We start from the raw sequence: 25,173 nt of genomic DNA, 5'->3' as shown, positions 1-25,173 counted from the left end.
TACTTGACAAAGCTTTGAAAAAGTGAAACATATGAAGCATTTTATCTTGCACCCTGTGAGGTTTAATGAACTCATGCTTAGTCGCTCATTAAGAAGATGACAGACGGTTAAAGCTACAGGGACACTGTGTGAAACCTCTATTTTTTAATTTTTTTTGGTCGCATTTGAGAATCCTTGATCAGGATATGCTGGTGCAAGAACTGAAGGAAATTAGACACGCATAGGATTCTGGAAATTTGACAAATGACAAAAGAAACAGGGGAATTTTTCGTTCTTCGCCTGTTTCAACTTCAATCGATTTCTTGCTTGCTAATCCATTCCACATGACGCAAGAAAAATATACAATCAGAGTAGGATTGTAGCGAAGAAGAAAGGGTTGGCGCAGCTATTGTAAGCTGTCACATTTCACCAAGTCTTGGTAATTATTAGGCGCCGGGGTCCATTTACATTTGAAACTTTGGAAATGGAATGGGAAAATTTTCTCTAATTTCTCACATGCCATTACATCCTGAATCGAGTATCAGGACCATTTTTTTCCTGGCTGCAGCCCCTCAAGTCTCTGGAGCATCCCCCACAGATTTTCCACTTTTTTCTGAGGTTGTTGTGCATTGCGTCCTACTACAAATTAACTGGTCCAATTGTATGGAGTAGTGCAGTCAATTCTAAATCTAAGTTCATTTCAAGCCAGGCAGTGAATTCCGTCTATTTACTGCCTTTGCTTTGTGGCTTTGTGGCTTTGTGGGTGGTTGTTGATTGTTTCTTTCTACTTCCTACTTCAATTTGTTTGTGCTGTTGACCGCCGGGCAGACATACTTTTTGTTCAATCAATTCAACCAATGACTGCAAAAAAAAAAAAAAAATCACCTTAAAGTTTTGATGTAAACCAAACCCATTATAAAATGAAGGGTTAAATGCAAAAAACCCCACAAACTATATAACCAGTTGCAGTTTACCCCCTAAATTATAATAATAGGCATTTTACCCCCTTGAATAATATGTTTGGACAATACTACTCCTACTATCTTAAATCCTTTCTTTTTTTTTTCTCTATTAGCTTTTTTCATTTTTTCCTTTTATTTTCTTTTTGTTCTCCTTCTCTCATGGAACTAGCCAACGTCTTTCTCCGATGTGAAAAGACTTACATCAAAAATTTTAACATTTTTAAACTGCTTTTTTAATTTGTTTATTTGTTAAATTCATTCTTAATAATTTGTCATAAACTCTTTGTTATTACAAAATATTCAGAAGGGCAAGATGTGTATATATTCAGAATTTGGGTGGGACAAAACGTTTCGTAAGGATAGATTAGGGGGTAGATTGAATTGAATAAAAAATCACCTATCACGTTATATATATATTAGTTTGATATTATAATATTTTTTTTTCCTTATCTTATAAAGGTGCTTCCTAAAGCTGTACGATGCTTATAGCTGAAATGTATAAATCAAAGAAAGTGTGAAATACAATAACATATTTCTTGAATGGCTATAAAACCTAAAGAAATAGTTCCATTGGAAAAAAATTAGAGAAATTTATGATGACATGGCATTTAGATTCTTATTGAGTACATAGATAATAATATTTGCAACAAATTTTATTCAAAAGGTTAAGAGATTTAATTGCATCATCAACGATAAACTTGTTGATGTTTAATTTTCTCTCTTTTCTATTACTGTGATAAGAAAATGATTTCGAATATATATATTGTCGGCGTATCTATTACTGGTATTTTAAAAATAATGCTGCTAGTAGGCTATGTGGCAAATGTCTATTGGTGACTTTTTATATATTTTGGACCAATGACGAAAAAAAGAAATCAATAATTTGTTGTTTAGTGGTAAAAGCTGTTCTCAAGGAAAAAAACGACACTAAACATGGAAACCAACTGCCGTTATTTTAATATTGTAAAAGATTTTTTTTATATATAAAATATTGACATACGAAATTAAGAAATAAACAAATTTTGACTAATCTAGTCTACTTATTTAAACAATGCTTAAAGAAAAAAAAGGAAGAATTTAAAAAGAAAATGATAGGCAAAAAGAAAAATAACAATGCTTAAAATAAAAGGGGTAGATTTGTCCAAACATATCATTCAAAGGGGCAAAATGCCTATTATTATAGTTTAGGGGGTAAACTGTAACTGGGTATATAGTTTGTGGGGATTTTTTGCATTTAACCCTAAAATGAATTAGACTAGGTATAGGATAAACAAGTGATCAATTGACCCCAAAAAAAAAAAAAACCCATTACGTAAATATCTATCGTAGGAAAGAAAGCAAGAGTGCGAGAGATGCTTTAGTACTACTAAGTAGGCATGACTCTTGCCTCTATATTTCAGAATTTGATCAATTAGCTTTTCTGCTACGACTTGAGATAAGAAGGGTTCTACACCCCCACCTTCATTTTCAGTGTCTTATCCGTGTCACAAGAAACTGTCACGAAAGTACAGACCCCATTATCCAAAAAAAAAAGAAAAAGAAAAAGGAAACAGACTCCAGTCCCAAAATGAGGAGCCTGATATTCCACAGTTACCAACCTTACTTTTTGGGGGATTATATAATTTCTACTTAGCCTTTTCAAAGTCAAGACACGGACTTCCCTGTTCGCTTGTAACTTGGGGAGAGACCAAAAGACTCCATAAACTATTTGTCTCGTGTCTACACAAAGAAAGCGGACGCTATACATAGAATAGAACTAAAGCAACAGAATGTGAATCATCTTTCTGGAGCTTGAAGATTTCCACGTCGCACCTACTTTTTTAATATTTTGAAGCGAAGGAAGTGGGGTGGTTCGTAATCATGAAGGGCTTGGACATGAACCTTCGCCCCGCTCATCTCCATATATAATAGCACTAATCTCCCCTGTTTTCTTCATCAGTCTGTTCCATACAACTAAGGGCTAGGTCTTCCAAGAAACAACAGAGTCATACATACATACATATATATATATTGATATATTACTGATTATTTATAGCCTATACACATTATTTATTGATTTATTTTTGGTGGTTTGTACTCCTGCCCATAAACTTCAAGAAGAAAGAACCATACAAGGCTTACTAGAAGAAGCTATCATTCAACAACAGAAAGAAAATGGCTCTCAAAAAGAAATTGAGAGCTATATTGCCTAGTTGTTTCATGTCCAAAAGCCATCCCTTAGAGTCCAAAAAGCATGTTCCCAACCAACATTCCTCCGCTCAAAGGTTATCACTCTCTGATATAAGTGACCCTGGTTCTCCACTCTCTGCGGATGACATCTCTAATTCTCTCATTGGATCAAATCTTCATATTTTCACACTGGCAGAGCTCAGAGTGATTACTCACGATTTCTCGTCAAGTAATTTTCTTGGTGAAGGCGGTTTTGGACCCGTGTATAAGGGTTTCGTGGATGACAGGACTAGACCTGGGCTTAAGGCTCAACCAGTTGCTGTCAAGTTGCTGGATTTGGAAGGCACTCAGGGCTATAGAGAATGGCTGGTAAGTGTTGATGAAGTTTTGTACTCCCGTCCCGTTCTTTCTTAGCAATGCTGTGATTATCTTCACGATTGTTGTCTTCGGCTATAATTTATTGATCACCATGAAAGTTTTCTCATGACTCCCTTGTCTGAATCTTTCATGTATAGACTGAAGTCATCTTCCTTGGGCAATTGAGACATCCCCATCTAGTGAAGCTGATTGGTTACTGTTGCGAGGACCAGCACAGACTTCTCGTGTACGAGTACATGGCAAGAGGCAACCTGGAGAACCAACTATTCCGAAGTACTTGACTAACCTACATTAAACCTTTCTCAGAGTATTGATTCTGATATAAGCGCGTACATACTTGATCGTCTGATCATGATCACTAAAATTAAGCTTGAGGAATTATTCTGTTGAAAATGAGCGTTTTCAATCGATGCAGGGTTCTCTATTTCACTGCCATGGTTGACAAGAATAGAAATTACCGCCGGCGCTGCAAGAGGCCTGGCTTTTCTTCATGGGGAAGAAAAACCCGTCATCTATCGCGATTTCAAGACTTCAAATATCCTAATGGACTCGGTATTAATCTCACTTTTATATATTTTTTTCCAATCTCAGAAGAATAATTAAGGTCTCTTTAATCTGTATCAAAGCTAATTGTTAAAATTTATTCCTTAAACCAGGATTACACTGCTAAGCTCTCTGATTTTGGGCTAGCAAAAGATGGTCCAGAAGGCGATGACACACACGTCACTACCCGAGTCATGGGTACGCATGGCTATGCCGCACCTGAATACATCATGACAGGTTCGCTGAATTTTTGGTAGCTTAATTAGTGGTGGTTAGTTCAACTAATTGCATATGTTAAACAACTTGGTTACGAATTTTCAATCGTCTTCTTCTGACTTTCAGGTCATTTGACAACTAGGAGCGACGTTTATAGCTTTGGAGTAGTGTTGTTGGAACTGCTAACTGGAAAACGTGCCGTGGACAAAAGTCGTCCCAGCAGAGAACAGAATTTGGTGGAATGGGCAAGGCCCCTGTTGAAAGATCTGCATAAGATTGATAAAATTATGGATCCGAAGCTTGATGGTCAATACTCGTCGGAAGGGGCGAAGAAGGCGGCTACACTGGCATATCACTGCTTAAGCCACCGTGCCCGATCTAGACCTACGATGGACGGCGTCGTGAAAATGTTGGACAACATTTTGGACTTAAAAGATGACATCCCGGTCGGGCCATTTGTGTACATTGTGCCCAAAGAAGGGAAAATGGCAGCAGAGGCTCATGAGCTGACTTCAGAAAAAACAAAAGGGCACGTGAAAAATGAGGAGGAAAAGAGGGTTCCCGGCAACAATGGACGAGAAGAAGACGACGACGACGAAAGGGCAGCCGAATTGAAAAAGAAAAAAAATGGAAATGGTTGCCAACGAGGCAGAAAAGGACATACGCATAAGCATCGAATCAGGTCTCGTGCTGTTTACTCCGATACCGCTCTCTATACAAATCTAAGGAAAGAATTTAAGCTGCCAAAGGCCAAGGAGCTCAAGATTGTGAAGATGGACGCCTGCCCATCCCAATCGAAATGTACATGAGGATTCAAGAAGGATTAAGGACGCCAGTTATTTGTTTTTTGGTTTATTCTTTTGGGTAGTCATCAGCCACTTACCTTTCCTGGAAGATCAGCTCATCTTCCCTAATAGCCTCATCCCTGCAATTTTTTTGAAGCGAGAAAAATTTTGAGTTGTATATAAATCTCTTTATCAAATATTTTTGGGTCCGTTTGGAAGTTATATGTGTTTTTGAGCGTTTGTATAAAATTTTACTGTAATTTATCATAGAATCAGTAAGTTGTATATATAAAAGTTTAAACCCGAGCTCCAGTAGGTAAAGTGATGGTCCAGCTTGCTTATTCATCAAACTGTGAGGTGAACTTTAGTTCGATTATTTTGATTTTGGCGTCTGGTGAATTTCAAGTTGCGTAAGACACAGGATATGGATTTGATTTGACTAAATTGGCTCCCATTTGAAAGACATGGTCCGGTTGATTACCAACCAAAAAAATTATCAATTATCTGTTTGCTGTAGTCTCTCTTAACAATTTGGATTGCATTTTTGAGAGTTTTGATAAAAAAAAAAAAAATGTACTCCCTCCATCCCATTTTGATAATTCTAGTTTTTTTTTCACACAGTTTAAGAAAAAGTAGTTAATTTTGTTGGAACAATAAATTTAAATTGCTATTTTTCTAAAATATTCTTACATTAAATAGAATACAACTTTATAGTATTAATTATTCATGGAAACTTGAATTGATAGTTTATGGGAACTTAAATTGATGATCAAGAAATAATTAATTCTCATTTTACATTATTTCACATTTTGGCTTGAAAGAATAACAAAGCTGGCTTTTCATATATCAATATGTTTTGAAAAATCTAAAAGTATTAAATGGGATAAGTTAACAATCTATATTAAATAAGGTAGTTTATACTAATAACAACTTACATTGAATAAGGGTATTTTAGAGAAATTAAAAGATAACTACATTTTTCAATTGGAAAGTGGATTACAATTTGGAACATACGAAAAACGAAAACATGACTATCAAAGTGGGACGAAGGGAATAATAATACTATAGTACTGTTTCAAGATGTGATGTATATATATAACAAAAAAAAAGATGGTTAAAGAATTTCTTTAAAAAATTCCATTTTTTTTTTGTTTTGGGGGGGAGGGGGTAACCACATAATATATTGAGGATGATTTTATTTTTTTTTTGGGTGAAGATATTATGAGAATTATCAATTATGTATGCGGTACAAATATGCTTTTTTTTTTTAGAGGTGTCCCGCAGGGAGTGGATCCCGCAGATTATTCCCCACTCTCCACAACTTGCTGGCAGCAAGATTCGAACCAGGGACCTAAGGCTCCATCTTCAGCAACCTTAACCACCAGACCAAGCTCCGGAAGGCCGGTACAAATATGCTTCGCTGATCAAGTGTCCTCTCTTGCTGCTTGGCCTTTGCAATTAAATCAATGCGGATATCATTATTTAGTATTCTTTGACCTACAAAATTATGAACAAACGGTGCTCAACCATACCAATGGGAGAACGATCATCAGAGCTTAATTAACATGTTTATCAAGCCGGCTTGTTCTGGGGAGCTTTTAGATTGCTAGATATATTCATGCAACAAAGACTGTACTATTAAATGGATGCACGGGTGATATAGTGATTTTTTTTACATTAATAGCCTTAAATATATGTCACATGCATATGATTTGAATTTGAAATTTGGATTCATATGATATAGTATGATCCAGACTTGCTTATATTTTTTTAAAAAAATCTTTGCACTGATAGTGTATTAAAAAAATGATTATCCCAATTAATCAGCCAACCTCAAGAACAAATTCTGGTCCAATATTGCAAAAGAGATAGAGAGAGAGAGAGAGAGAGAGCAACTTCTAAGCAGCAAGAATGTAACAACCCAACAACTTCTTTGGCAGCTGACCTTCCAATTCTATACACTAATCGCGCAGAGTTTCAGATGCGAACTGCTATTTGTTTCGTTCCGCCGCGGCGATCTCCACTTAAATGCGTAACCTCTCTTGTGGGACCATTTTCTCCTATTATTATTATTATTATTATACACTCCATCCGTCCCATTTTGATAGTCCTGTTTCTTTTTTCACACAGTTTAAGAAAAAGTAGTTAACTTTGTTGGAAAAGTAAATTTAAATTGCTATTTTCCTAAAATACCCTCACATTAAATATGGTACAATTTTATGGGAACTTGAATTGATGGTAAAAAAAGAATCAACTCTCATTAAATGGGGTAGGTTTATAGCAACAACTACTTACATTGAATAAGGATATTTTAGAAAAATTAAAATACAACTACATTCTTTAATTGAAAAGTAGACTACAATTTGGGACAGATGAAAAAGGAATACAAGACTATCAAAGTGGGACGGAGGAAATATATATTTTTGGATTTTATTGGCGGGGACTGGGCGGCATGTGACTTGCAGGAAAGGAATTCGAAGCGGCATGGGGCTCAGCTCAACCATTGAATGCTCCCTGCCGCTGATGATTTACTCAAGAAAACACGCATGAGAAAGCTCCTTCTATTCTACGGCATGAGAAAGCTTCTTCTATCCCATTTTTAAAGCAAACAAATGTTTCACCCTCACCCCGCACTTTTGTCGGAATGATGCAATTTCTGCTATAATTTTCTAGTTTTAAAATATGTCAATTTGATTAAACAAGAAGGTTGTTAGTTAATTGTTAGAAGAATTGTTCTACTTTTGTAGTCAGTTGATGATCAGCTCAAAATGCCTTTGCTTTGCTAGTATTATAGTTGAGATTGTTAGGGGGAGGGATGGGTTGGGTGGTACGGGGGAGGCAGTGTAAGTGTGAGGTCTCGGGTTCGAGTCATCTTGCTTACATTAAAAAAAAAAAATTGAGATTGTTAGGAGGTATATTTGTGTTACCTAAATTCAGAAAATTAGTCATTATTTCTTAATTTATAATCTAATTTTCAAAAATTCTGTAGTGATTTTTATAGATTGACTATCAATCGTGCTTTTTATCTAGCCGGTGAAATTCGAAACCTTAGACCTTAGAGTAGAACTCCTCAGTACAAGAACCAAATCCTTTATAGCTAGTTTGTGAGTTGAGGATAGAAAAGAAAAGAAGAGAAAGGATAAGTTATGTGAGAAAAGAAAGGATAAAAAAAAAATTTGTAAGCTTCCATCAGTTTTCCTTCGCTTTCCGCCCGTTTTGGTCAGAAAATTTTTGCACTGTAGTAGCGCTTGGCTTCTCTTCAAGATCCGTTCGTTTCTTTTCTTTTCCGTCTCACTAAAATCTCCCAAACGTGAAAAGTTCACCTTTCCCTTCCTTTCTTTTCTATTCCTTTGAAATCTGAACTCCCAAACTAGCTATTAGTCTAAAGTCCCTTGACAGTTTCCAGCCCAACTCCTGTTACTCTAAAGTCTAACCCATTCAATGCCATTCCGATTGGATTTGGGCCGTCACGCTCCTAATAAGGGAAGAAAAACAGTTTGTTCGTTTTAGTACTAACTAGCTTTTAGACCCAACAAGGAAAGGAAATGTACATATCACCAATTTCGTAGACATGATGTGTATTGGACTCAACTACCCCCGCATCAAAGCACTTGGGATCCTCGGTGACATGTTTTCTATGCCAACCCAATGCCACCAATAGTGTTGCGCCAAGTGTCATGTTATTATTTACACTTGTGTTAAATCAAGCCAAGTTGAATTATTAGAAAATTAAAGTGTAAATAATAACATGACACTTGGCGCAACACTATTGGTGGCATTGGGTTGGCATAGAAAACATGTCACCGAGCATCCCAAGTGGCATCAAAGAGGGTCTGCACTCTGCACGGATTGAAGTCGTGCTTTTAACTCCATAAAAAGATTCTTGTTGCTGGAAGAAAGGGAAAAAAAAAGGAAAAAAATGGCTTTTCGTGATAATTTAATGAACATACATACATGATCGCACGTTTGCATGCCAGAAGAAAAGAAACGCATGGATATGGTTGTTAAGGTTTTCAGGTAGAACTCTGTTCCTGATCCCGAAACCCAAAAAGTTGCAGAAAGCTAGAAAAGTTGCTAACATAAAAATAGCTAACTGCAGGAGTTATCAAGGAGTTTTAACTTTAAGATGCGTCTTCTTTATTTGATTAATTGCACTGCTTATTTTATTATGGCCATCCTGTCCCTTCCTACGCTATTATCCGCTAAAAATTCAACAATGTAACATAACGAGGTGCATGGCCTATATCAGGAAAAGACGTTTTGAGGTTGGTGGATCATTAAATCACAAATTCATTCAATCTGGTACAGGCGTTCATGCGAAAGAGGAAAGAAACACACCACACAATTGCGCAGAATTGGCACAACCACCAACTACAAAGGGCTTCTGGTGGCAAACATATACTACTATAAATATATATATATATATATAAGTGCAGCTCCAAATTTTAAACTCGCAGTTCTGTTTTATTTGAGCACAGTCTGATTGTGATCGGCCGCACAGAGAGACCAAGCACACGTCGCAAATCATAGCGAATAAAGATGACGAGGAAGCCGAGGCTCAACAATTGCAACAAGCGGGATCTTTCTTGGTGTTGAAAGCCCGAAGATTTCATCCATGTCCAACTCCTCAGGCTTCATATCATTTGGCAACTTCCATTTGTATCCATGTAAAAGGTTGGCCAAATTGGATTGGATAACCTTAAGGCCTAAACTGTAACCCGGGCACATTCTTCTTCCAGAACCAAATGGCAACAGCTCGTAGTCGTGCCCTTTGACATCAATGTCCTTTCCAACGAATCTGTCGGGGTAAAATTCCTCGGGTTTCTCCCACAATGCAGGGTCCCTCCCAATCGTCCAGACATTAACGAGAACTCGAGTTCCCTTCTGGATATCGTACCCTGCAACTTTGCAATCTTCGCGAGCACACCTGGGCACCAGCATTGGTGCCACGGGGTGCATACGCATTGTTTCTTTAACAATAGCCTCTATGTAAGGAAGGTCTGGGATGTCCTTCTCCGTCACCCATCGGCTCTGACCAATAACCCGGTCGAGCTCCTCGGTTGCTTTTCCGAATAGTTCTGGCTTTTTCAGTAGCTCTGAGATGGCCCATTCTACTGTCACCGCTGAGCTCTCGGTTCCACCGGCAAGTAGGTCCTAGAGTTCATTAATTATAATGTGAAAGAGTCAGAAAGTTCTTAGCAGAAACTGCATAGCAATTGCACTGTATCTGTATGCATGCCAATTATATAGTGGCTGGCTTGTTGCCTTGTTGGGGCCACGTGCTTGTCAATGGAAAGTTGCCTCAAGAGCCACTACTATAAGTATAAAATTGGAGTTCACGTCATTCTACTCCAGCAACATTTGATTTGATGACTACATATTTGTTTACTGGAACTTTCTTTTTCTTTTTTTTAAAAGAAAATAAATAAAGCTAATATATACAGTGTAATGATTTGAGGTACGGAAAGTAGACACACAAAACGTAAAAATTGGCGATCCAAATTGGGAGTAAGATGTGGAATTGAGAGATACCTGAGTGAATGCCTTGACTCCGTGCCTCTCTAGCTTCACCTCCAGATTGGGATCGCTCGCCAGGTCCAGAAGGACGTCCACCATGTCCTGGCTTACGTAATTCTTTTCGTCTTTCCTCCTGGCGTTGTGCTCATCCAGGACATGCTCCAGAAACCTGTCGAATTTCTTGCTCAAGACTTTCATCCTCTTAATATACCCCTGCAAATCCAAGAAATCGAGCCAAGGTATCGAATCGCCGATGTTAAGGACACCGTTCAGCAAGAACAGCTCGTCCAGCATTTTCTTGAACTCGACAGGCGTGATAATTGAGTTCTCATCAGACTCGTCCAAGTATCTTTTTCCCAACACCATCCTGCTAATCACGTTCAAGCTCACTGTTGAGAGATAATCTTTCAACAAGACAGGCTTGCCCGATGATTTGAACAGCCCCTGCAGAAGTGAATTCATTTCTTCCACTCGAATGTATTCGTACGATTCCAGTCTTTTTGCGCTGAACAATTCCATGAGGCACATCTTACGCGCCTGGCGCCAGTATGGTCCGTAAGGGGACCAAGTGATGTCGGAGTAATTATAAGTGGTGTATTTTCCGGCTGCAGTTTTGGGCCTCCCCGCAAAAGTGACGTCCATGGTCTTGAGGATAACTTTGGCCATCTCCACGGAGGAGCCGACCACCACCGGGAAGGAGCCAAAACGGAGTTGCATTAGGGGACCATATGTTAGGGAGAGTTGATGGATGGAACGATGAGGGAGGGTGCCCATGAGGTTCAAGTTTCCAATGATAGGCCAGGGCTTTGGACCCGGTGGGAGGTTGAGTTTTTTCTGACGGAAACGCTTGGCAAGGAGGGCGATAACCACCGTTGCAAGCCAAGCCAGTGCATAGGGGGTCCAGGTGGTGGGGGTAGAAGAAGAACTCTCCATTTTGTGGCGGAGGTGGTGGTGGAAGATGGCAGGATATTAATGTATGTAGCACAAAGAAGGGTGGTTTGGAATGTGGAGCTATGGAAGGGGGACCGGTACTTATAATGAAGTTGTGGGACTGACTGATTAATGATGGAACTGGGAGAGTAATTACCGAACTCAATGTGGAAGTCATTTTGTTTAGTTTATTCGGGTGGTCTCTGAGTAATGGTCAATTCAAAGGAACTTGTCTTCAAGCTAATTTAAACAATTAGCATACTAAACTTTATTTTGTTTTTTTCCTCTCATTTTTTATTACACTTTGCTTTCTGTGTATGTTAGAGCATTTCCGGTGATCAGCTAGCTGCGTTCGAATTTTGTGCGGATTTTCAAGTCTTAAAAAAGAAAAATTCCAGTATGGTAGGATAATGGATTGGAGCTCACAAGTTCCATTTCAATCCACTTTAAGATAGTAAAAAATTAATTATGTTAACTTTTTTGTTTTTTTCATTATACTGAAGTCTATTTATCCTCTATTCCAACCCAATTACATCAACAAGTAACAAACTGATTTGGAATGTAACCTGCGAGGATCCATCCACCTGGGACAAGGAGATAGCTCTACTGCACAGCGTCGGTTCATGGAGGCAGCAGAGAAAGTGATTTGTCCTTTAAATGCTTGGAAATAATTCCAGCTTCCACTTGCTTCCACTTCATAAAGGCACATTATCAGCGGGCCAGTTCCAACCGTATACGTGCACTAATGTCCGGAGAATTGGTTGTTAAACTCCAAAGCTTGGGTCTTTGTGTCTACGGCTGCAATCCACTGGAGCTGCTTGAGTCAGAGCTCGACTTGGGCTCGGTGTTACGTTAATATATACGAATCGAACTTGATAAGTCATTTGTTAGGGTCGATTGCTCGATGAGTTGTTCGAAAAGTCATCGAAAAGTTCGAGTTGATATGAAATTACAAAAATACTTTTATATCAATTAAAATCGAACTGATTTCAAGCTCCCCGCGAGCCAGAGATCAAGCCAAGCTTTCAATCCAAAAACGAGTCAAGTTCAAACTTTTCCTTTTTTATGTCGAGTCGAGCTCGAGTTTCATTTTTTTTTACTCCACGAGCTCGAGCTCGAATTCGAACTTGCACGTTAACAGGTCCAACTCGACTCGATTTCACTCGTTTGCAACTCTATTTGTGTCTAATAATTCCAAAGTATCGGTGATGCAAATGCCTGGTTGTTTCTTAGTAGAACCCCACGCCAAATAAAGTAAACATGCACCGTCACAGTTCTCACAATTATACATTGCGAAAGTCGAAGAAGTTTCTGAGAATGGCTTCGTAAAAAAAGAATTTGAAAAATACTACTACTACTGTTCTTTTCGTTATTAAGTCTCCTAGGGCCAGCAAATTATGCCTCTAGCGCAATCCCTGCCTTGGTAATTTGTGGTCGAAGGCAACATAGGAAGACAATTAGCAAACATTTGATCGGTGTTCTTCATGTTTCGTCTTCATTTTAGTATTTAGTTTGGTTTTGATATGTGGACAGATATCTTCACAGACGGGTATTCTTAAATTGAACTAGTCTCATTTAAGGTTTATTTTGTGTCAAACAAATCTCTCTCACCATAATAATAGGTGGTTGAAACTTGAAAGTTGTTTTTAGAAAAATTTGCAATTGACAGTTGGTGAAGCTATGAGTATCTTAGGATAATTGCAAATTCAAGTTCATCAAAAATATCGAAAGGAAGTAGTTCGGATTACAAAACAGAAATCCTAGTAATTGTGAACTGCTATGTGAAAACGGACTGAAAGTTTTGAAGAATATCTGAGTAGCCGTTCTGGTCTGAAACTTTGACCAAATGTTTGTTGACAATAGACTCAACTTTTCCTTCCGTCCCGTCGACAAACTTTTCGGTGTTAGTACCTGGTTGTTGCCACCGGTTATTTGCCATTCCCCACCAATTATTCTACAGTCAGAAATGTGAATGCCGAAAAAAAAAGAAGAGGGGTAACGGTAGTTGACGGATACCAACATCACGAAAGCCAAATCGTGATATGAGTTGCAGCTTGACCTCATCAGATACATCCATATAAAATGGTCAAAGTTATTACTTTCTATATATTACAATGACACGCTACATGATAAACATCCAAGAAAAGATGGTATCGATACCCCATCTTGGGATTAACACAATCTTTTCTTCTTTCCTTGGGTTAATGACTTGGGATTTTATTTAAGCAAAAATAGCTTGTGGGATACGTGTTAGTAATAGAATATATATATATATATATACACACACATATATGTCTTGCAGATGTGCATGTCAATTGGGTCTCAATAGAAAACTTTACCACCACTAGGCACTAGTATTGATTAACCGCACAGTCATCACTTCATGCACGCTAATTCAAGACTGCAGCCACATTTGATTTTCTTTTTCTTGTTTCCTGGAGCGAGATGAAAAGTTAAAAAGAGATGAAAATGACTTCAAACCAAAAATCTGATGGCCGTGCTGTTTTGTTTAATCTAGTGCGTAAGTGCTAATTTAACTCGTCAAAGTCGAGAGGGAAAAGTTGCAGGGATTTACACCTCTGGGGGGCCGGGGATGGGGTCAATTCTTGGCGATGGACTCGTAATGTTTGGTTTGTGCTTGGGCAGAAAAGGCCAGGAAATTTGCCCTTCAATTACCCAACACAAAGGAACAATCACTGTAACACGAAAGACTAATCATATAGAAATGACTTCAGCTGATGAACAGCCAAAAGAGGACAAATTCGTAGTAGTTGCAAGGAGCATGAGATGTGGTAAGTATATTACTATAAACTAAACTATGATGACAAGAAAAGAAGATGGAGGGGAAACTAAACTGTGTTGAAAAAGATTTGTTAAATTTCCTCACAAGTAGCTAGTGCCTAGTGGGAAGAAAGTAAAGCGTCAAGTCTCCTTCGTACCACCAAAAAAAAAAAAAAAAGCGTCGAGTCTCCTCGTGTAAGTTGTAACCAACTTTTAACTTTTTTGAGAAGTCGGGATTTTCTTCTCTATTTCCGGGAAGAAGCGTCGAGAAACACGAGTGAGACTAAAGACAACGGCCTTTTGTTTGGACAAATAAGAAGATTTGAAGTAAATAAATAATTTACTTCACAAATTCCAATCACTTTTTTATCTTTCCAATCACCATTTTATCTCGCATACATCACATCACAAAACATATATGATTTGATTAGCATTTCTTCATCTTTTCCCGGCACTTTCTCGCTGAAAAAACTTAACTACTATTAATTCAATACACAAACGACGCGCAAGTTGGAAAATGTTAAATTTTCCAATTGACTTCAACTAATTAAGATCTCATAATTTGTGATCAGAACTTGCACATAATTAAGTACCCTGTTCGAAGTGCTTCATGTGTGAAATACGAAGGATCTGCGATTTTAACAACTTTGCTAGAAAACCACTTACTTTTCAGTAACAACGAAGCTCTAAAGCTGGAGGACAGAACAAACTACCCTAGCCTTCATGAGATATATAGCCCGAGAGCCACACAAGTAACTATCAGCTGCATGCATGCTGCCGTGGGAACAAAGTATATATTTTTACAAATTTGCACTTCTGCAGCTCTGTGTTGTTGCTCTCTCAACGTTTAGATACATTACCTGTGGAAGATATATAGTATAGCTGTCCTATATAATAAAGGAGAATAAGGAATTCCACACATTCAAGTGTGTGTACCCCACCATTCGACTACATTGAGCGATGGATAAAAGATTAGACAGTGGCAAAACAAGCGGAAAAGCTATGATTGGAGAGAAGCTTGACTCCTCCTATTCAATGCTAATATAAGTTCTCATTTGGATTGCCATTTTCATTTGATATATGTGAAGTTAAATATATAGTGATTGAAAAATATAGTCATTGAAAATGAAAAAAAAAAAAAACAATCTGAAATATTTCCCTCAACGTTTAAATCTAGAATTTAATCAAAGCAAAATATGCAATTTAACGGCCTCCAGGACAAACATGGACCTAATGGATCTATGTGAGAATCTGAGGCATAAGACTACACTACCAGATTTCTCCAATATTTCTGGGCTTCTCCAGTAAAGAAACGCTATACAGAACAATCCTATATTTTTACGATATTGACGGGACAACGGGGCCTACCATACATTACAGACGTAGTACAAACATATCTTCTTCTAAACGATTGATTAGAATATTGCAGATCCTCTTTTGGGCTACATTCGACATCACTCAAATCTCAGATCTTCTTGGGCCGGGTCAGGGACTTTGTCTGGACTCATATTGACACGCTATTAGGAACACCTCGACATGTTACCCCAGGTCCTGAAGTAGGTGCTAAAAGCTCATATGGTATCACCCCAGCCCCACATCTATTCCTTAATCTTGCGTCAGCATTTCTTTCCTCAATCTCCTTCTCTATCCTCCCAATCTCTGCGGAGAATTCATAGAATGCTTCAATGGCCTCTGCATCCCCTGTCCACGTCGACGGATGATTCCTCTCGCCAAGGTACTCCTCATCGGCGGAGTGAGTCGATAAGGTGTCTACCACGGCCATGTATTTTGTTGCTTGTAACAAACTCGGCAGGGCCGAGAGGAAATACTTTTGTGGATCAGCCAAGAAAACTGCGTATTCTGGATCATTTTCATTAGGTATTAGTCGCCGCATGAGCGGCGGCCGGTTCGGCACGTAGCCACCGTAAGGGTACTGGCCAAAATTCAATGCAGCATGCTGCGCTGAAGCAAGCCAGATGAGGGTTGTCAGAATTGAGCTGAGATCTTCAGGTGTGGCTAAAGTGGGCCACCAGTCGGCATTGCGTAGATCCGCATGGCCCACGTTAATGGACTCCGCATACCAGGCTTGAAGCTCCCTATCATTGCAGACGAGGCTTGGGTCGGGATAATAATGGTTCACATACTTACGGACCCAGCTCTCAATTGCAGCCCATATCATTAACCCATCCGCAGCATACGGATAGTCCTCCATGACAAGTTTTACCCCATGGGGTTGCGTTGGATCCGGTACTGCCATCCCTCTACACAAACAAAAAAGCCCCACAAGAATCATGTAAAACCTCCATATTTTATCAAAATATTCACACATGACCAGACTGGCAAATAATCATCTAGGAAATTGAAGGTAAAGATTTTTTTTTTTTTTTGGGTTAAATATAGGTACCTCCTGATGAGATCAGCTGGGAGTCCTTCTAAATCAAAACGCCAGAAATTTTTGTAGGCAGCGGCACTAATGTCCATGCAATAACGACCAGGCGTGAAGCAAGACTCAATGACACCGTCTGCATTGATCAAGGCCTGGCGAGCCAATGCATTGATCTCCATTGTATATCTCATATGGGGATCCAAAAGCTTAAATATTGGATGCATTGCGCTCATCTGCCTGTGCGCCGCCAGTATAAATGGTTCCACTGACGCATGTGTGCGCAACCTGAATTCAATCAACCAATGTTCCTTAGATTCCTATATCAAATTCACCGGCAAGATTAACAATTTTCCCCTGTTTCAAATCTTCATTACTAACTCAGTTCGAGTTCTTAAACTTCATTTACGTACCAATGATTGACGAGTTGGTGAACACCAGCATCATTGGAGCAAACGTGGGCTTTAGCCAGCTGCCAGATCCAATTAGTGGTTGCATCAACCGGCGGCGTTACGACACGTTTTGAACGAGAACTTGGGCCAGTGGCTGGGAGGCTAAGCTCTATAGCGATGGGTTTGAGAGTGCCTAAATCGCTCAAGAAAAATATGGTGCGTGTTGCATATGCTTTACGGCCATCAAGGGCATTAATCCTGTCAATAAATGGTAAGTAGGCATCGTGGTGGTCCACTATGTATAGCTTGTTCGCCTCCAAAGCCTGTGAAGGATGGACACAACACAAGTTTTAATACTAAAATTAGACATGGAAGTTCAAAGTGGCTAACTGAATGAGGACAGCACGAACAGGTTGTCCTGCTGCACTATTGTCTACTGTTGTTTTTATCACGCTCGATGAGTTATGAACATGACTGATATATATAAAGGATTGTGACTGATATTCAAAGTGATTGTGATTGATACCTCTTGCACTGTCATTCCGTTGAGATTCCCAAGGATGTGCTCTTCTTTGAGAGCTGAATCCAAGGGGCCATAGATTTCAGGGTCAAGCTTGCTAACAGGAGGGAAGGCCTGAAGCCTTTCAATGCCTACAGGATTAACCCCTGCTATTGCTTGCCGGGCAAATTCATCATCTCGCAACCATGCAAATTTGTCCTCTGCAATTGCATAAAAAAAAGCGTGTTACAATATAGTTAGATATCACATTACAAAATAAAAATATCTATCTGACCAATATAAATATGCTTACTTGTTAAGATTTTGGGAATGCCATATTTGAGAATATCACCGTCACGGAATTTGTTGACTGCCTTGGGCAATGGAAGCTTATTCAAGAATTCATCCTGCACGCCTAGCTTCAAAAGTAGTCCTTCAGTGTAGAGGCTATCAATGTCTAAGAACCCCTTGAAATCATGATTTTTAGCCGAAATGTTGGCCATTAACAATGGCAACAAGTTGTGAAGTGCTCCTTTAAGTCTTCCGGTTGAGAATGCATCTTGCTTAGACTCCTCAAACTGTTCATCTCTAGGTACATACATGGGCAGTGGCTTCTCCACTCTGCTCTCCGCATTCAAATCTGGATCATACAAAAGTTTTTAGGGGGGGAAAAAAAACTAATTCGTGTGTCTCTGCTTTTGGAAGTTGCTGACTACATAGTTGAATGAAATGGGAAAAAAAAAATCAAGATTTGGTATTACTAACCAGTATCAGTTGGAACACGTCCTGTCCGACATCTCCTTGGATATGGAATCTTATCACCTCCAAGTGATGGCCGAGCAAATTCAATTCCTCGGTCAGGATTGCCCAGATCATTATAGACATCAAAATCATATACTCTATCTGATAATTTCCGGACACCTTTGTCATCACCCCTTAAATCTCTGAGCTCTTTCTCTCTTAATGCTTTCAACCCAGCAGGCGTTTCACCAGGCAGATATGGCTGTTCAAAAGTTGAAAAATTTTCTTTAGTCAAATGATTTTCCATGCTGCCCTTAAAACAACTAGTGTTATCAATAAGATCAGATAATAAGATTGATTCTTTATTTGATCCGTACTTGTCTTGTCTAGAAAAATAAAAATATCTTAATGCTCATATTATCTTATTAGCATAAGACGAATTAAAATCAATTATCAATAGCACCAAGAAGGCAAGAATTGGAAAGTAAGTCAGGATTCTACTTTATCAAGAACAGGCCCCTGGGTACATCCAGATCATTATCTTAAGAATTGCCTATCTCGATTACAAAGGGAAGATGGATGAAGTTCGAACTAAGTGGTTGGAATATCTGCCGACAGACTTTTTTAACACCTCCATGCAAAAATCGAGCAAGTTAAAAAAAAAAGAAAAAAGAAAAAAGAAATGTAAGTTTGAAGAGTATAGAAAGACTCAAGTCAAAATTTTTTAAGCATGGGTTTCCTCTCCTTTTCTACTTTTCTTGGGAAGAGAAAGAACATGGCATTTTTATTTTCCATATAAGTGTTTGGCCTTTCTTTTCAATTAAAAAAAAAAAAGATGGAAAAATAAAAACAAAAACTTTGGGGAATAATTGCTTCAAGAAAGAGAATTTAGAAGGGGAAAACACGCTCCAAAAGAAGAATGCATAAATGCTCCTTCATTCAACTCTTTATCGCAGAAGGAAGGTTCAATTCAACAAGTATGAACCCAAGTGGCCGACTTCAATGCGTTGTTGGACCAGACCAAAAAGTAGTATGGTGAAGATTTTGACTAGCGAAGAAGGAAGAGTGATAATGCCGTCTTGTGAAAACAGAATATCATAGTAAACGCAGAAAGATGATTACTAACAAACGCCTTTATACCTGATTAGAGAAGAATACCCTCTTTCCAGGATGATGTTTATTGGATTGCACCCAAGAGTTGCAAGAGAAATGTACTGGACCACATGCAAAGCCTTCAATGGTCATGCTCTCCAAGAAGAACTCTTGTTGGTGCTTGTTAGCCACTGTGATCGCCCCTGGCACCCCAAAATTGGAGTCTACAACAAATTCAGCTGTGTAATTTACTCTCTCTGTCTTAAGATTTGATTTCTTAGACCAGTCCTTCAACACCGCTTGCTTGCTTTTCTTTGGAGCTTTTGTATCTTCATCAATGCCAGACCCACAAAAAGAAAGAGAGAGAGAGAGAGAGATGGGGGACAAAATTAGAAGGCCAAATCAAAACATATTTTCCAGATCAATGTTGACTCTTAAGCAGTAAACTTTGGAGCAAAAAGTTATATTTGGGTTCAAGAAAAGAAGGAAATAATGGCTTACTAGGATCAATTTCTGTACTAACAAGCTCTAGCACAACATTTCTTCCAAGTTTGTCAGTCAGAGCATCCAATTGCTTCACAATTGACTCCTTCAAGTCTTCTTTGTGCTTGTTCCTAACAGTAACAACAGCTCTCACCTTGAATTGTACTGCCTTTTCTGGTACAACTTTCACCAAATTCTTCTCACTTATAGCTGCTACCGGACTACTACCAGTACTGGTCCTCCTTGCTTTCCTTATTTGCAGGCTTCTTCTTTCAGCAGGTTTAACCTGAGTTGGATGGGAAGAAGAAAACTGGCCCAATTTCTGATCAACCAAGACCACCTTAAATGAATTGATAAATTGAGATTTCTCCGATAGAGACGTACCCAAAAATTGTTTAGCCACTGCCATCTTAGTTCCCTTTTTTTTTTCTCTTAATATCTCTGTTGAAATTGCAGCTTTTTGGGTCCGGAGGAAAGCAATGAGGAGAAATAGCGGTAACTAATGAAATGAAGAAGAACTGTTGTGATCACTTAAAAAGGCATGTGGTATGTGGATAGTTATATATATATATACTTGTATAGTGTGGTGGATGAACATAAAATATGTTGCAAAAGAAATGAATAAGATCTCACCGTCCACACGTTTTCAATTATATTCTTATGACTAGCTGGGGGCTAGGGGCACTTTTAATTGCACATAGTTTGTTTAGGCCACGATTTTTCATATGGCATTTTATTTCTCCGGCTGCCAGGTCAAAGACGAGTTTCAAGTTTTCCCCCGGGAAAAGACGACGCGGCGTGGAAACTAAACAGAAAGTCGGAGAGTAAGTCGGAGATATTTTAGTAGACATAATTGTCCTTCTGCTGTCCTAAAATACCAATCATGTACCTGTGGGTTTAAAAGGTTGCATCACCCTCGCACTCATTTTGTGGCCACAGCTTATGGAGTCTTTATTTGGATGTCTCTATCGTACTTTTCAAATTCATTTCCCAATCCATCATATTTATCAATGCCTCATTTGGATTGTGCCACACACACCTACTAGATTATTGGATATTTTGAAGACTGGATCTATCACTGTCCTCTTCTTAATAAGTGTAATGACATAATCTAGACTATTAGATATTTTGAATACTGAATCTATCATTGAAACAAAAAAAGAGACTATTAAATCTATCCAAAATTAAGCCTGGATGAATTGATCCCTTTTCATCGATTACCCTCCAATCATTTACAACTTTTTTTTTTTTGCCTTGTTCCTGGAACAATACCAACTACTACATCAAGTCTATTCATTTTTATTGTTTTTGGTTCTAAATCACATTTTGATTCTTGATGTTTCTTGTCAGTGAAAATTTTCTCAACCAATTTATTTTCCTTTCTGAAAATAAAAAAGACATTCCCTTATAATATTTTTATCAATTTGAATGAAATTGAGCATTGGTTTATAAAAATCAGTGCCGAGATAAATTGCGCACTTTAACTCAGTTGTTCAATTATAGTACAATCTATTCACCAATAATTGAACTGCATGGTTAAGATGACTAGTGCATTTTAATTGATAAAACCCGTTGATATGAATTTGTTCAATTTCCTTTATTTTATATAGAGTTGTAAGTGCTGTTTTTTTTTAAAAATTTGAAGATTACAAGGCTAGTTGCGATGAATCATAAGGCACTACTAGAGTGGGGCTGAAAAGTGGAGAATCGTCTATTCGTTTTCCTTTTGTTTTTTTTTTATTATTTAGGGATCCTTATTCCCTACTATTACTGGTTCTGACATTTGTTTGCAGATTGCATTTTACTTACCTTGTTCAGGAAATAAAGGACGCAATAATCTTTTTAATTGTGTTCTGTAAAGTAATATTTGAGGATTTTGGCCTTCAACTTTTTACCCTAGTTAATAAATACTCATATTATACCTACATATGTTATCTCGTATTATAATGGTTCGATATTCAACTATGATTTTAACTACTAAATAACTGAGAGGAGGATTCTTTACCCTTACTCTTCAGTGTAAATTATTCCAGAGCTAACAATCAATTAGCATACCTATTACGAGGCGATTGATTCTTGCCTTTCTTGGGAAAAGAATAATTTCGTCTAGCGGACCGAGTGAAAACTGGGACGAACTTGTCATTCGAGGGAAAGATGAGGCGACAAATGGCAAAAGACACTTTTCAAAAAAAAAAAATTCATTTTTAAATGCTTCAAGAAAAGTTTGCAAGTTCCAAGAAACGTTTGGGCTGACTGTTAGCCTGCTAAATTCTTCTCTTTAAATAATTTTTTTTTAAAAAAAGATGTGTGGGAGAAGAGGAATTGACCAATTATCACTCCTGTCCTGCAAGTTTGGCAGCTTCAATTCAACCATTATCTCCAGTGACCAGTCCATTCCATGCGGTTGGTTGGTGGCTGCTCACAAAGCTTGGGAGTTTGGTCCGTCAATGGTTTCTTAGTTCACGCTTTTGAAAAGGTCCTTTAGGCCTTGTTTTGGACAGACGTTTTTCGCCAGAAAATGGTGCCGTTTTTCGTGATTACATTTCCTTATTACCTTTTTTTCTCACATACATCAAATCGCTATAGTAATTTTTCTACAAAAAAAACCCTAAAAAATGCAATCCAACTTCCTAAGTAATAAGGATTGTGCCTTTTAGTGAAATAGATAGATAAACGGATACGCGAGTTCTCTCTTTAAGGTTCCTTCATTCTCACTTTTTCTTTATATCCTTTGTATATTTTTGTGGTAGGATTTGGATGAGTCTACCAAACCCAATATTGTTTACTGCTTTCTGTCTTGACAGTACGTATTACTATAATAATCAACAAAGTGCGTAGAGCCGTAGGTCAGTAGATGATGATGATGAGGTTATCGTAGTATATTATATTAGGAAGGTAATGGCATGTGTAGATTACAGCATGGTTTGAAGTAGGTGGGCTTCATGCTTTGCTAAGCTTGTTTGCTGATGGATACATTATTGATCCTCCGATTTTTAGTTAGTACTTGATAAAGAGGAGGAGTGCCGTACTATGTCCCCAGAGCCACATCTCATTAACGTAGTATGAGAAGAATAGTTCGAACCCATTTTCTTGCCCAGAACGTACATAACAAGATACTACAAATACGAAACCATAGAGGAAAGAAATAAACAGCTATTACCTATACCAGGAAGCCCAAAAAAAGAAAAAAAAATCAGCGTATTTTCTCTGGCAGGGTTTGACGTTTGAACCCGCTGCTAATGAGAAAAGTGAAAACTGCTGCATGCAGCGAGAAAGAAAAAGAAAGAGACTACCAGTAGACAATTAGCCATAGTGAAACTGGACCTGTCGAACAACAAAATTCTAATTTTGACCTTAAAGGGTTGCTTGTAGAAATAAACAGCAGTACGACTTCTTCTTCTTCTTCTTTTTTTTTAATTTTCCTCTCTCTCTCTCTCCCCCTTTGTTATTGGTGAGGTCCTGCCAATGAGGTCGAGAGCCGAGACTGGAGGATGCCCGTTTTGCTCCGACCATTGAATTTCCTTAAAATTCTTCCGTGTTTAGGTTTAGGGGTCAACGGTCGGACCGCAGAAGGATCAACAAACTGTTCGTCATTTTGACCCGAATTCCTTCCGTCCAGTGTCGTGTCACACAATGCAATGCATTCCCATGTTTGAGTTTTTGACAAGTCAAAACGCTGACTATTAGAACAATTCACTTTCTCCACGTAAACGCACTTGCGTTGCGTTGCGTCGGTCAGTAATCGGCTAGGTTTTGTTTTGGGGGCAGGTACGGGTCGAATGGTTTGGTTTGAGGCGATGGAGTGTAAGTAAATGGTCTCCCATTTGATATCTGTCATTTTATCTTTTGTGTAACCTCGTCATCAGAATAAACGGGGATGTTCAATTGACCATCATAGTACGCAAGTACTATTTGAGTCTATTTCTTCTCAGGCACGAAGTTGCTCGTGTTTGTGGACCAAAGGGCTGCCTACCAATTGACAAAACCGTATATAATCTCCGTAAGGAGGGAGTATTCTTGCATTTAGTTGACCCAATTTCGAGAACGGGTCAAGCCTAGGACTTGCACGTCCAAGACCCGATCGCAGTTTCAAGTTTCAACAAACTAAAGTTTCATTATTTGAATTCTATGCTTGGCTTCAACAACTAAATCCAACTATTTAAATTCTAAATAATAAGAGTTGAGTGTTTAGACACAAGACATACATTTGTTTCATGGCGTTTGACTTTTTAATGTGAGACGGAATATTACATATCAAATCAGCGTGTCGTGTTTCAGCCACTAGAATGGACTAAAATGCGCATCAACTTTAGCTAACATTTTCCGTACTACATGGACCTGCAAGAGCACGAAATTTGGATCTTCTTAACATGTTCGCTTTTTGGATGGGCATAGGCACTTGGCGGTATACCACCGTCCCAGAGAAGAGTATAGGATATTCATCAGAAGAGAAAAAAAAAACCTATCAACAATTTCTGCTTATTTCAACATACTAGTAGCATATCTCTGAGGAGAAAGGGTAAAAGTTAAAACCATTGACCAAATCTATTCTTCTTTCCGCCCGCAATCACAAGCCACAAGACAAGTAGTATCAATCTCAAAGAAACTCGCTGCTACAAAACAAGAGCACCGTAATCATGCAAGGCCCCATCACTGCTGCGATCCTTTTTAGTTTCTTGGGGCCAATCTCTCTTTTGATGAATTTTTCATTTATTTCAATCAGAAATACGATACACATGTTAATGGCCGGAACTGTTGGGAGCCATGTCAACAAAAATATCATTCGGTAGGGACCCAAATGAATTGAACCAATTAAATTAGTGATCGAGAATGATACGCTTTGCGTTTTCAACTTTTTCATCTTTCACTTCGGTCGGACCATTTTTTTGTGTTGGATCTCACATCTAACACGTGAAATTTCAATTCCCAAGCGAAAACAACAGCAATGATCGCATCTTAGCCTGTGAATTCTTAAAATCTGAGCCAACCTACGTAAGGGCTCTCTGGATTTATGTAGTCAACATTTCAGTATGCTTCTTTGTATTTTTTTTTTTTTTAATTTGAAAATGGTGTTAGTACGACTCCATATTGATCAGAAAATATTGATCTCTTTTTTTTTTTTCAATCTTCTCCTCAGTGTTCACCGTTGTGTTGGCATTGAATGGTACTGGCATCGGAAGTCTTGTGATGTTAACTCGGAATGTCCAGCACTAAGTTGAATTAATTGCTTGTGGATTTGGGATGATGAAAAAGCCACGTTGTTCCCCGATCCTCCACACACAAAAAGTAATTGTTTAGTATTCAGCAGTCGAACAAAGTCATG

General features: G+C 38.4%; 3 protein-coding genes across 3 annotated transcripts; 1 reads left to right on the top strand and 2 right to left on the bottom strand.

Moving 5' to 3' along the window:
* Positions 1-2,796: 2,796 nt before the first annotated feature.
* On the top strand, positions 2,797-5,333 carry LOC113741852 (serine/threonine-protein kinase RIPK). Its single transcript, XM_027269499.2, has 5 exons — positions 2,797-3,479; positions 3,626-3,761; positions 3,904-4,040; positions 4,145-4,268; positions 4,374-5,333. The coding sequence occupies exons 1-5, from the start codon at positions 3,096-3,098 to the stop codon at positions 5,054-5,056; spliced, it is 1,464 nt and encodes a 487-aa protein (XP_027125300.2). The 5' UTR covers positions 2,797-3,095; the 3' UTR covers positions 5,057-5,333.
* Positions 5,334-9,277: 3,944 nt separating this feature from the next.
* LOC113742415 (trimethyltridecatetraene synthase-like) lies at positions 9,278-11,606 on the bottom strand. Its single transcript, XM_027270252.2, has 2 exons — positions 10,565-11,606; positions 9,278-10,186 (listed from the first exon to the last, which is right to left on the bottom strand). The coding sequence occupies exons 1-2, from the start codon at positions 11,480-11,482 to the stop codon at positions 9,557-9,559; spliced, it is 1,548 nt and encodes a 515-aa protein (XP_027126053.1). The 5' UTR covers positions 11,483-11,606; the 3' UTR covers positions 9,278-9,556.
* Positions 11,607-15,414: 3,808 nt separating this feature from the next.
* Positions 15,415-20,398, bottom strand: LOC113741416 (linoleate 13S-lipoxygenase 3-1, chloroplastic-like). Its single transcript, XM_027268943.2, has 8 exons — positions 19,869-20,398; positions 19,416-19,696; positions 18,300-18,537; positions 17,848-18,174; positions 17,562-17,755; positions 17,057-17,358; positions 16,665-16,931; positions 15,415-16,521 (listed from the first exon to the last, which is right to left on the bottom strand). Exons 1-8 carry the CDS (start codon positions 20,257-20,259, stop codon positions 15,765-15,767), a joined length of 2,757 nt encoding a protein of 918 aa, XP_027124744.2. The 5' UTR covers positions 20,260-20,398; the 3' UTR covers positions 15,415-15,764.
* Positions 20,399-25,173: the final 4,775 nt, after the last annotated feature.

This window comes from Coffea arabica, chromosome 4e (assembly GCF_036785885.1).
Source record: "Coffea arabica cultivar ET-39 chromosome 4e, Coffea Arabica ET-39 HiFi, whole genome shotgun sequence".
Lineage (NCBI taxonomy): Eukaryota > Viridiplantae > Streptophyta > Magnoliopsida > Gentianales > Rubiaceae > Coffea > Coffea arabica.
Note: the sequence above shows the minus strand (reverse complement) of the source record. Positions and strands in the feature narration are given on the sequence as shown.